This window comes from Sinocyclocheilus grahami, unplaced genomic scaffold (assembly GCF_001515645.1).
Source record: "Sinocyclocheilus grahami isolate Dianchi unplaced genomic scaffold, SAMN03320097.WGS_v1.1 scaffold94.1, whole genome shotgun sequence".
NCBI classification, from domain to species: domain Eukaryota; kingdom Metazoa; phylum Chordata; class Actinopteri; order Cypriniformes; family Cyprinidae; genus Sinocyclocheilus; species Sinocyclocheilus grahami.
Genome location: NW_015505273.1, coordinates 1,551,531 through 1,564,931, shown reverse-complemented (window position 1 = coordinate 1,564,931; position 13,401 = coordinate 1,551,531). Strand labels below are relative to the sequence as shown.

The 13,401-nt window shown below is 34.4% G+C and overlaps 1 protein-coding gene across 1 annotated transcript in view; it reads left to right on the top strand.

Annotated features, from left to right (window-relative positions):
• Positions 1-13,401, top strand: part of LOC107587628 (solute carrier family 12 member 5-like) — a 93,258-nt gene that overhangs the window by 33,186 nt on the left and 46,671 nt on the right. The window contains exons 3-4 of the mRNA XM_016275476.1: positions 1,643-1,725; positions 11,993-12,124. Of these exons, the coding sequence (XP_016130962.1) occupies positions 1,643-1,725; positions 11,993-12,124 (215 nt within the window). The remainder of the gene's footprint in view (positions 1-1,642; positions 1,726-11,992; positions 12,125-13,401) is intronic.

Genomic DNA, 13,401 nt, shown 5'->3' with positions numbered 1-13,401 from the left:
CGTCTCCGAAAATTACGGCAGGTTTATAGTGTGTTTCTTATGAGTTGGCAGTCTTTTGGGCAAAAACAGTACTTCATTGTATGACGGCACAAAGAAAGATCCCTGTCACCATCACCGACTCTGAGGCGAAACAATAGAGCTGCCTTAAAAGAGGCTTGAGGTTTTGGCAAGAGGAAGCAGCTCGGTTTGATGTGAGCACTTCGCTTCATTCACACGTGCAGCAGAGACAGTTCCTTTGTCATTACCTGCTGCTGCTGAAGCGAACGAGAGAATGAGAGCAGAGACCGGGACTGTGGAGATAAGCTGAGCTTCTGAGAGCCGCTTGATTACCACAAAGACCCTAGTGAATATTGAGAAGGGTCAGGCCGTGCTGCGGGAGGGACAGAGGATCTGAAGGACCTCACTGTCAGGAGCTGAGTGCTGTTCTCTGAGGATCTCTGAGCTAAAGCACTTCTGAACCACTGCCACTGACGATCATGTGAAAGTTCAGCTCACTGTCACGTGGGGGTTTGAATGTGTGTATGTGTGGAGGACTGGGTGATATATTGAGGACTGAAAATATTAGTGGTGATTTTGGTGACATTTCATTTATCACAAAGAATTTTGTAAATTAAAAAAAAAATTGTACCGTAAATATGTTTGAGATTTATGTTGAATAATGTCAAAAGGCTAAAAAATATCAAGATATAGTTTCTTTATATAGCTGTTGAGTAACAGAAAGAAACTGACACTGAATTTGCTGATTTATCCCATTGAAATGTGGTTTCTAGTGGAAGTTCCTGTCACGGGGGTTTTTGCGCATGCTGGACAAAGCAAATATGCACAAATGCATGTTTCAAAAATCATGAACACACATGCGAGTGATGTTATTTTTCTGTCTTGGTGAGCTCCAGCCATCAAGTGAATGTCTGCTATGAGATGAATGATAAATACGGCTGGGTGATTACTCATTAATGTGCATAAATCATCTCCAACCCTTTCAATTATCAAATATTGTCATTCTGTACATGCAAACATACTGATATTTTTGTTATTGAACATTGTTGGCATTTGTAATTTGGGTACAGTTAAAGGAATAGTTCACCCAAAAATGAAAATGTCCTCATCCTCAGGCCATTCAAGATGTAGATGAGCTTGTTTCTTCATCAGATTTGGAGAAATGTAGCATTCCATCACTTGCTCACCAATGGATCCTCTGCTGTGAATTGGTGGGCCCGTCAGAATGAGAGTCCAAACAGCGGATAAAAACATCACAATAATCCACACCACTCCAGTCCATCAGTTAACGTCTTGTGAGGTGAAAAGCTGCAAACTCTCTGTGAACTTTTATTCTGACGGCACCCATTCACTGCAGATGATCCATTGTCTCCAAATCTGTTCCCATGAAGAAACAAACTCATCTACATCTTGGATGGCCTGAGAGTGAGTACATTTTCAGCAAACTTTAATTTTTGGGTGATCTATTCGTTCAACACATTTTCTAGGTGTGAGCCTCCATTATGGTTTTACAGTAATATGTGAAATTCATTATTTTGTAATCACTTTCATTTTCATAATAATTGTTTTATTTTTGGTGTGTGTTGATGAATGTTGTAGATGATTATGTTCTGAAGTTGTGTGTGTTGTGTGCGTTTTTCTCCAGTGGTCGACGCCATCTGTCCATCCAAGAAAGGTGAGAGACGGGCTGCCGTTGTGCGTGACATGCGTGTGTTCACGCAAAACACTGTGACGTGTGGCTGTATGTAGTCATGTGTTTTTCATGATCTTGGACTTTTCTTGTAAGAAAAGTTCCATAGACTGTAAGTTCACATTGTTTCTGTTTGTGTTGTATTTCCATTTATGGGTCAATGACAAATAGGATGTCTGAGATAATGAAAAGGGAGAAATGGTTTAAAATGTAGAATAGTTTAAAATGCATTATTTGCATTCAGCTGTTGCTGAAACAGAACAGCATTTACATCAGAAATTTGTAGCATGATACTTTTTATAGTATTTATGAGTGAAGCTCATATATACTGTATATATATATATATATATATATATATATATATATAATTATTATTATTATTATTAAATTGTACACATGAAGACCAGGAACGTACATTCAACCAAGTACTAACCAGAAGAAATCAATTAAGGAATAGTTCACTCAAAAATGAAAATGTGCTCACCCTCAGGCCAACCAAGATGTAGATGAGTTTGTTTCTTCATATGCATGAGATGCAGGACATCAAACTGTATTTATCTGTGTTGTGCTCGTGCATCACGCCTCACACAGTCAGTGATAACAGTGACAGAGTGAATATAAGCAGTAAATAGAACATCTACCTCACCATCTGTCTCTTGAACATAGTAACTAAATACTAACCCTAGACATCTGTGCATTTCTGCACTATTTGCATTCGTCTTGTAATAGTATATTTACTAGTCAATCTCATGAAAAACGTCTAACCCTAAATCTAAAAGAAAAAAAATCCCCAAAATGTCACAGTGTATAAATAAATATGTTTGCATAATTTTATTTATTTATTTTGAATAAAATTTGACCAAGGCATGTTCTTCACAGCTTTGATGAAATTCACCCCTAAAGGACATACAAAAATGTATTAATTAATTAATTTATTTATTTATATATCATCATTTTTATTTTATTTTAGATTTTGAATTTGACATGCTTTTAATGAGATTTACTGAAATACGATTAGCATTGTATTAAGTGAAAACCATTCACATTACACTGTGACATTTTTTGGGGAATACAATTTCAAAATGTAATTGATGAAATTCACTCTTAAAGGTTTTTGTCTCATGGTAAAATCATGGTATTCTTTAATGCACAGTGGCATGTAAATACCAAGGCATTTGACTATGGTTATTAATCACAATCATGGCATATATCAAAGAACAATGATATTACCATCTGATACCAACACTTTACCATGATACCACCACAGTACTTGTTTATTAGAGAAACAAAAAAATTTTAATTGGTAAAAATGCATGTAAACATGTCTAAAACCCCAAAACTGTAATACAATAAAGGTGCTGCAACACACTTTTGCTAATTATGTAGCACATAAGTCAGCATTTAAACAAAATATTCTTGAATATTTTAAGCTTAATTCATTCAATGCTGCTTTTTTAGTTTGAAAATAGAATAATATAAAGTTCCCACTACAAGTTCTCTATATGTTTAGCACATATGGCTCTTACTGGTTTGTTTTTCAGCCTGAATATTGAATTGCTTGCGTAGCTAAGTGTATTCAATACATTTCAATCTGCAACTTTATTCCTCACTGGCTTCATTTTCCAGCTGTTTGATCCTAAATCTCTGTGGCCGTGTGTTCTCGCCTGGGCTGTCAGGCTCCGTCCTCATCTCAGCACAAAAAAGGTGATATTGTGAGACTCCAAATGGAAGCGAGGCGAGGCCATTCCACGGGGTTCAAACGGTCCTTTTGAAGTGCCAGACTTATTACAAAATGTGCTGTTTACCCTCGTACACACACACACGCACACACTGAAAATTGGTGCTTTTAAAAGCTTAATAGAGCCGCCGCTCACTGAGACTTAACCTGCGGACATCTGCCAGAGAAGAAGCCAACATCAGTACACAAATAAAGCCGTAAAATATACACATGGACGTATTCAGAGAAAAATGACAGTATATGAACCCATGCAAAACAGATCAGACTGATTGGATTTGTTGAATATGATCTAAACTAAAACCTTTCAGGTGCAAAACTAGTTTTTAATTAGTCTTTTTTGACTAGTTTCCAATTAAAAATATCTAAATGTCCTTAAAATGAGATAAACTTACTTGAGATGCAACACTTTATAATATATTATGAACTATTTTTATGGATTGCAACTTGAATTTAAGAGTATTTTGTCTAACTACACTGGTGGATTTTTTTTCATTTGTTTTAAAGGGTCATATGATGCGATTTCAAGTTTTCCTTTCTCTTTGGAGTGTTACAAGCTGATTGTGCATAGATAAGATCCCTGAAGTTGCAAAGACTAAAGTCATAAACCCAAAGAGATATTCTTTATCAAAGTTAAGACTCTATACAATTCTGCCAATGCGATGCAATATTGCTTCTCAAGTAAATGTATCTTGTTTCAAGATTTTTAGATTTTATTTTTATGGAAAAATAAAAAAAGTGTTACACCTTTTTCTTATTTGTTTTGTTTTTTTTGGTTGCACTTTTGTTGGTAGAGCATTTATTTTCAATATTTTTTTGTATACTTATAAATTCAGAAATGATTAAAAATGATTTAAATTAGGAGTTAAATAGACTGCAATTTAATATTGATTTAACTTTTTTCCACTGTAAAAAACTTATTGGAGTAAGTTTTACAAAGAATACTATTTCAGTGTTTTTCTACTTCAGAATTTTCATCTTTAATTTAATGTTTAATGTTCTTTGTGATTATTTTTAAAATGTACTAGGATTTTTTGAGTGAAAATTGATTCTAAACTACATTTTTTCCAGTGTATTTAAAGAGAGAGAGAAAGAGAGAGATGAGATGCATTTATGCAATGCATATATCTAGTTTATCATTGTAGTGCTGCAGCACTGAATGATGGGTAATGTAGTTTTGTCACATAATCTTGTTGCCTCATAAATCATCTTAATGATAACGTTTTTTTAGAACGTTTTATTGCTTTTCTTTGTCGCACAAAATGCATAGAAACTAAACTGTACTTTCAACAGTCTAAATTAAAATTTAATAAGAAGCGAGTAGCTTTTGCTGTCGAGATTTTCATGAATAGGCCTCAAAGAAAATCCTAGAGGTAATTATGGCTTTTGGTGCTGTTCATGCATACTCAGCTCATAAATATAATATACCATAATATTAAACACGAGTCGAAAGCAGCATAAAACCTCACTGAAATTGGTTATAAATGCTGGAAAATGTTGTAATTTGATCTGTTTTGGATGATGAATCTGTGCAAAGGTTTCTTCAGTAAACTTCTAGTTACTCTGCTTTTCACGTCCTGTTCCTCAGAGCGGATCTCACATGTCTTCTCGTTTGTCTTTTTCACACTTTTCCATTGCTCTTTGAGGTCTATTTGTTGCTTTCTCTTTTTTTCTCCCAGTATATTTTTCTCTTCCTTATTCTGTGAGAGCGTCAGAGCTGTTAGCAATTACCAGCAGAGATGGTGTTGATGTTTGTAGAGGGAAGAAGTGAAGAGAGTCAGAGACAGACTTGTGTCATCGGCTCAGAAGAGCAATGGCTGTTACCTGTGACAGGCTGAAGCCGAGCCCGGTCCCTGGGGCAGAGAGTGTGTGTGTGTCTTTAATTTGTGGAACTGGACATCTGCAGTGTTCCTCTCCTGTCCCGACTCCACAAGATGATTCAACAGCCCACTTCAATCAGTCCTGATGAGCCAACAGCGAGCCCTTTTGGAATCACTTCCTCGCTTCATCACAAAATCACACTTCCCGTCTCTTTTCCTCTCGTTTGGTCTCATTAGTGTTGTTTGCTAAGACAAGCGTCACTATTACTGTTGCTCATCGTTAGAGTACTAACACTAAGTAATAAACTTCAGTCCTGCAGCGCTTGTGGTAGAGCTGAGCGATATAACTAAAACAATTTAATATTTTTTATTCTTTTGACAATATTATTTGGATCAATAAAATTATACTTAAATCATAAATTAATGCTTTTATACTAAATGAATGCATAAATTGATTAAAAATGACAGCAAAGACATTTATTACGTTACAAAATATTTATATTTCGAATAAATACTGTTAATTTCAACGTTATATTCTTTAAAGAGTCCTGAAATTAACAAAAAATTTAATAAATCACTGATTCCATAAAAATATGAAGCAGCACAACTGTTTTCAACATTGATAATAATCAGAAATGTTTCTTGAGCAGCAAATCAGCATATTAGAATGATTTCTGAAGATCATGTGACACTGAAGACTGGAGTAAAATTCAGCTTTGATCACAGGAATAAATTATAATTTACAATATATTCAAATAGAAAGAAGTTATTTGAAATTGTAATAATATTTCACAATGTTACTGTTTTTGCAGTAATTTTGATCAAATAAGTCTTGGTGAGTAGAAGAGACCTTAAACTTTTGAATGATAGTCAATATCTCTATCTATCCATCCGTACATTCAATCATTCATCTCTAATATATGTATACGTATATATATATATATATATATATATATATATATATAGTACAGTTCAGCACTGGTTCACAGCAATAAAATTACTGATGTATTTGTTACAGATTTGATTAAAACATATTCATGTTGTTTAATTTTATAATGAATTGCAAATATATTATGAATTTTCCATATATCATTTAACTAGAAGATCCTAGAGTCCTGCAGCTGGGCTGTTTGTCTTAGACCAGTAAGTAACCACTCTAGCATCATGCCTGTGAGACATAAACCTCTCACATTTTCTCCAGAATTTGTAAAAGTGTAGTTTTTGACATCTTCCTCGAGCTCTCACTCTAATGTTTTGTTCTGTGAGAGGTTCAGGCCACCTCTGCCACATGAATCATTATCTGTGAGCTGAAGTGTGCAGCCGTTTGTCACAAAACCTCTCTAAAACACTTCTCAGCAGTGATGAAACAGTGTCTCTTCAGATGCACGCGGCCGGTCACCGCAGCGGAGCGTCTTATGAACGCTCACAGACGCTGTTACTCTGAACGCCGCCACACACAAACCCCAGAGATGTTTGGACAGATTTGTGCATTAGCAAAGCTTCTCTCTGGTGCTTTACCAAACATAATGAGAGGAAAGATCAAACTGGTCTGGGATCAGCAGTCAAGGGCAACTGTGCGCTGTGTGCACTGTCGCTATTCAGATCCCCTGCTAGCTGAAGAGTCTAGTCAGAGAACGATGAAAACCTCATGATAGAGACACAAGACCCGGTCCTGCTATGGCGAGGTCGTTCCTGCTGCAAGCTTTTGTTGGTCACACTTTTGTGGAAGTGGCGATGTGTCATTTAGCTAGGCAGTATACAGCTTATTTTGCAGCCTTTTCTGCTTTAAAGTGATCGTATTAATGAGATGAGTGCATTTGAACACAACCACAATTTTTACAGTTTTAATAATAATTAAAAAAATCATGAAGTGATCATATTTATGAGATGAGTGCAGCTGAACACCACTACAATTTAAAATGTAATTAATTTGATAATAATTTAAAATAATAAATCATATAAATAATAGTTAAATGTTTTTTGTATGCATTTAATCAAATTAAATGAATATGTTTAAATTAATATGAGACATAGTTTATATTTATTATATTTAAAATAATATTTTTATGTTTTAGGCTACATGCTCAAGGCATTTTGATTCCTTCACATACATTTTGCAGTATTAACATTAATTAATTGTGTGACTCGCAGTTTACACCACCACAATTTTAAATTGATATTGAATTAAATTAAATCCTTTAATCATATCTTAAAACAATATAAATATTAATTTCAATAATTAAAAAAAAACATTTTAAATTAAATCCTTTAATTATATCTTAAAACAATATAAATATAAATTTTAATAATTAAAAAAAAACATTTAATTTTGAATTTGAAATAAATTAATACATTTTATATATTTTAAAGTATAATAACATAATTAAATATTAGATAGTTATACGGTTACATTTAAAATTTATATTTTTATATTTTAGGCACAATTAGGTTCAGAGGAAGATGATGAAAAAGGTTCAAACAGTTGTCCACAATCAAAAGGTTCAATAAAACAAACTCGGGTAATCCAAATACGAGAATGTAGTCATGTTACGCTCAACACGGAAGCTCCGAAGCTTGTATCAACTGTATATACCTGTATAACTTTCTCTCTTCTGTGCTACAAAAAAAAAAGAAGGTAAAAAATGGTTTGGAACGACAAGTTGTTTCACCATCATTTTTGATCTTCTGTCTATGGTCTTGTCAGATTCTGTAGATGTTAGCACATGGTGCGTTCAACACTAAAGTACATGCTAGTTTGAATGCATCGTAAGCTGCTTTGGGTATGAAAAAAGTATGATGCTGTAAATATTGTCTAGTGTCTCAGACCTGGAAATTGGCAAAAAAAACTAAAAACCAAACAAAAACAAAAACTGCACTATGAAATTGCATGAAGCCAAGCAATCAGACTGAGGTTTTTGTGAAATCTCTTGCTATTTTTGTGTGTGTGCGGTCTGTGCGATGTCTGAGCCTCAGACTGCTTTGAGTTTTTGCCAGTCGTTTCTATTTATAGGCCCCTGTGAAACATTGTCCCGTGTAGCTAACACTGATGAATCCCTGACAATGTGTCACAATATTTGAGCCAATGAAAGAGCAGATTTGACTGTTCGACAACTCCATCATAGCAGAGGGTCTTCATTCTGTCAGACAGGGCTGGGCGCTGAACTCTGATGTTACTTCACTTTGTCTGTTATTTTTTGACACACTCCCAAGTGTCAGTTCTTTTTCAGAAAAAGCCAGCAAACATGACCAAACGAAGTGTTATTTTCTGGATTTAATCATCTGTTTCCAGACGGCACAGCGATGTCACTGAGTGGACTGTGTTGGAAGAAATATTAAAGCTGACAACGAGTCCCTTTCTGTTACACACAAGTTCATGAAACTCATGCTAGGAAGCTCTATCTAGATCTATCTATCTGTCCATCTATCCATCCATCCACCATTCTGTTGTTCTATCTTTCATACTATTTATTTTTCTGTCCATCCATCCATCCATCCATCCACCATTCTGTTGTTCTATCTTTCATACTATTTATTGTTCTGTCCATCCATCCATACATCCATTGTTATATCATTCTGTTTATCTATCTATCTATCTATCTATCTATCTATCTATCTATCTATCTATCTATCTATCTATCTATCTATCCATCCATCCATCCATCCATCCAGCCAGCCATCCATCGTTCTATCATGATATCTATCATTCTACAGTATCTATTGTTCTATCCATTCTTCCATCCATCATTCTATCTATCCATCCTTCTGTCTATACATCTATCCATCCATCCACCATTCTGTTGTTCTATCTTTCATACTATTTATTGTTCTGTCCATCCATCCATACATCCATTGTTATATCATTCTGTTTATCTATCTATCTATCTATCTATCTATCTATCTATCTATCTATCTATCTATCTATCTATCTATCTATCCATCCATCCATCCATCCATCCAGCCAGCCATCCATCGTTCTATCATGATATCTATCATTCTACAGTATCTATTGTTCTATCCATTCTTCCATCCATCATTCTATCTATCCATCCTTCTGTCTATACATCTATCCATCCATCCACCATTCTGTTGTTCTATCTTTCATACTATTTATTGTTCTGTCCATCCATCCATCCATTGTTATATCATTGTGTTTATCATTCATCCATCCATCTAGAGTTTAACATTACTGGATTATCGTGACATTTAGATCAGGGTTTTTTTTCTACTGTTGTATGTGTTCGTGTCTGGGTGATATCATTAAAGCTTTCAACAGTATTCATTTGTTCTGCACAGGTATTTCTCATCATAAAATGCAAAACTGAAGCATCTGAAGCATTTTCCATTTAAGCCTTTTATCTGGCATTGTGATATTTCATAAAGGCAGCTTCTCTAACCTCTACACTACATAGAAAAATCAAAATCCTGATTACATGTTAGTCATCCAATTCTAGTCTGATTTCTACAGTGGTCATTCCCAGTGTGCGAACTGACAGCTGATCTCCTTGCTCTGACTGCGATGTAGCGGCTGCCTGCTGTCATCGCTTGATTGATGCTTCAGCCTCTGGAGCATTTCAGTATGGCTGTCAGTCTGTCACGCTGCATTGAGCTAAATCACACCGTACCACGGACTTGTGCTTCCATTACAGTGACAGTCTGTAAGGCCACGGGCCTGAGGGAATGTATATTTTTTCCCCTGTAATATGTACCCAGGGGTTGACCATCACAAATAATTACAACAACATGGCACAAAGATAGTAACAAAAAATAAAAACACATAAAACGCCATTGGTGTTAATGTATCTGGTAAACAAACGCAACAACCCAAGTTTGAATATTAAAATGCACAATTAGATGATTTTATGGTATTTTATCATTGTAAAGCAAAATATGTTCTCTAACTTTAAATATTAGAATGGAGTTATGGTTTTGCCTTTAAAATGAAAGTCTATAGCCATATTCAGACTTGTTTTACATGAAGTAATTCCAGCATTTACAGATACTAATTGGAAATACTTGTGCTTTTAAACCTGTTAATTAACATTTTGTACTTTGATTAAAAATAACTTCAAAACAGAGACAGCAATAGATAGAAATATACAAACCCAATTCCAAAAAAGTTGGGACACTGTACAAATTGTGAGTAAAAAAGGAATGGAATAATTTACAAATCTCATAAACTTATATTTTATTCACAATAGAATATAGATAACATATCAAATGTTGAAAGTGAGACATTTTGAAATGTCATGCCAAATATTGGGAACGATAAATAGATACAATGTAAAAACAACGGTTCTTCTGTGGTGCTAATTATTATTGTACTACTTATTTTCAAGTAGCATCAACATTTTGGTAAATATTAAAGTCAGGTACATTTTAGAACTTTATCGTTAATTATGAAACATTGGTTTAGTACAGATACGTTTTTGTTCTAATTTTGCATGTTTTTTTTTTTTAGATATTTTGCTTTTGCAAGGATGTGAACATTAGAAGTTCCTGTAACATTCTGGAATAATCTAGAATATTCTAGTGCTTTTTGGGACATTCCAGAACATTGTGGGTCTAGTCATAAAAGACTCAAATCATCCAATGTACACTTTTGAAATTTTGGGTGACTCACTTTTGGTGACTGTTTATGCTTTCATGAGCACTGTAAATGATACACAATAAGTAATGGGATCTTCATATTCAGCATGTAAAACTTCATAAAGAAACATTAAAAATAAAAGCAAAACTAAACAAAAAATTAGTTTCACAGTGTAATGTCCTAGCAGAAAATTACCAGTACCTTTTCCAAATTAATTTCCATTAAACTCCTTTAACTCTACAATGCAATGTGTAATTCAAAAGACACGGTCGAGTACAATTTCAGGTAAAGCACATGAGAATAATCAATACAGAAAATTCCTTCAGATGAACACGGTACATTGGGCTGTAGACTTTTGAGACTTGAGGCTTTATAAAACATTGTCTGTGCAGCACACCTCGTTAAAATTTCTCTCCTGTTGTGTGAGGGAGTCACCACTCGAACCCTGTCATCCAGGCCCTAAAAATAGGTGTCCTCTGATCCAAGATCCCATGTGAATGAACACACCGGCAGTGTAAGCCATTTCACCTGTACAGTTACAGGTCATCTTAAACACTCCACATGTGAGACCTGTATGCATCGCTTCCCAGTTTACTGGCGTCTTTACTACTATACTGTTTTACTAGAAGGACCATGTAAACTAATGGCATTTCCAGTAGCTCAAACAGTAGAGCACGGTGCTAGCAATATGGGTTTGATTCCTAGGGAATGCATGAACTGTATATCTTAAATGCAATACAGGTCGCTTTGGATAAAAGCATCTGCCAAATGCATAACTGTGAATTCAATTTCTGCGACGTGCAACAGTGCACAGTACGCATCTTCTTATCACATTCTCACTAGATCAAATTATCTGAGCTGATATATGCAGCCATTTTATAGCTCTTTACTCCTATTGTGATTTGATTGTTTCTGTTTTTATTTTTTTATTTTTTTCTGAATATGTACGAATATTATGACATATTAAACTAAACATGAAAACGAAACACAACTGAGGGTCTCATGAGCTATTAAAGAGCAAATTCTGAGCAAAAATTGTCCTCTGAGCTAGTCGTTTGTAATCTGTACATGTAAACATGACATTTTAGATGTTCTTCACAAGCTACTTGAATTATTTAATGCTTACAATATTTGTTCTGTATGTGTGTGTGTTTACTCTACAGGAGGAGATGGACACAATTCCCATGGTATCGTCTCTTCTCAGCAGTCTTGCCAACTACTCAAACCTGCCCCAGGGCAGCAAAGAACACGAGGAGGCGGAAAACAACGAGGGCTCGCGCAAGAAACCTGTCCAGGTAGACATACACGCTTACGGCACGCTCTCAGAGCAGCAGATATCACACAATTTCGTCTAGCTCTCGATTGCTACAGGTATACATTAATTGGCTGCTGCCAGACAGAGCGTATAAACATAGCGAGATCTCGGATGTGACTCCAACCAGTGTGTAAATGACAGCTCTCAGCTCTGTCTTGCACTTTTGACCTGTGACCTGATCTCCATTGGTCCCTTGCCATCCCAGAGAGAGCGTGCTCATTAGAGAGTCACCTCGATTAGGCTCGTAACCTCCATCATGGCGCTGGCCTTTCTCAGTCTGTTTGTAAGTCACTTGTGTGCAAATTTGTGTCCAACTTTGTGTTTGATATTAAAGGACTGTTAAAAAAATATGCATAAAAAACTTCTGCATATAAGCAACTTCTGGGAGTCTTGGTGCACTAGTTGTGCAACACAACTTGTGTTGAGGTGTCATGGTTGATAATGGGTTGATAAAATGAGTGCTTTCAATGACTTTTTTTTTTTTTGTACTATTATTTCATAAATAGTCTTTCAGTTGCCTTGAAATAGTATGAATTTAAAGGCATAATTTTTGTAGCAAATTACACCAAAAAAACGAAGCATATTTTATATACTATTATAATAGTCAACCAATATATCTGCCGTTATTTTGCATTTTTTAATTATGTCATTGGCGGATATTATGATGGTGTGAGGGACATTTATTTTGACGGTGTTGAGAGTGCCTGAGCGCATGAAGTTATTTATTAGTTTGCTCTTTCTGCATAATAATAAAAAAAGCTAGAACTGTCAAACAAAACATGCAAACATTATGTAAACGGATTATAGTGTTTGCATTTCTATTATTAGTAATAGAAAGGAAAATCACTTTCATAAATACATTTCATAAATAAGTATTTCATAAATACGTTTTTATATCATTTAAACAAGTGTTTGCGAAAAATACTATAATAGGATTAGAGACAAAAAGAAGTTGCAATCTACATAAATCTGTTTATTTTTCAGATTTTTTTCAAATTCAAATTTTGTTTTATTATGAATTTATTTTCAGATTATGTACGCAGTTATTATACATGAATTTTTACTTTGAATTAAATAGTGTGGTGTGTGTATGTGTATATATATATATAAAATGATTCATTATTATTTATTAATATATAATTAAATTATTCAATATAATTATATTTTTAATTAATTTATATATATATATATATATATATATATATGTATACATAATTTACATATATAAAAATAAAAATATTATCTCATATATGATTA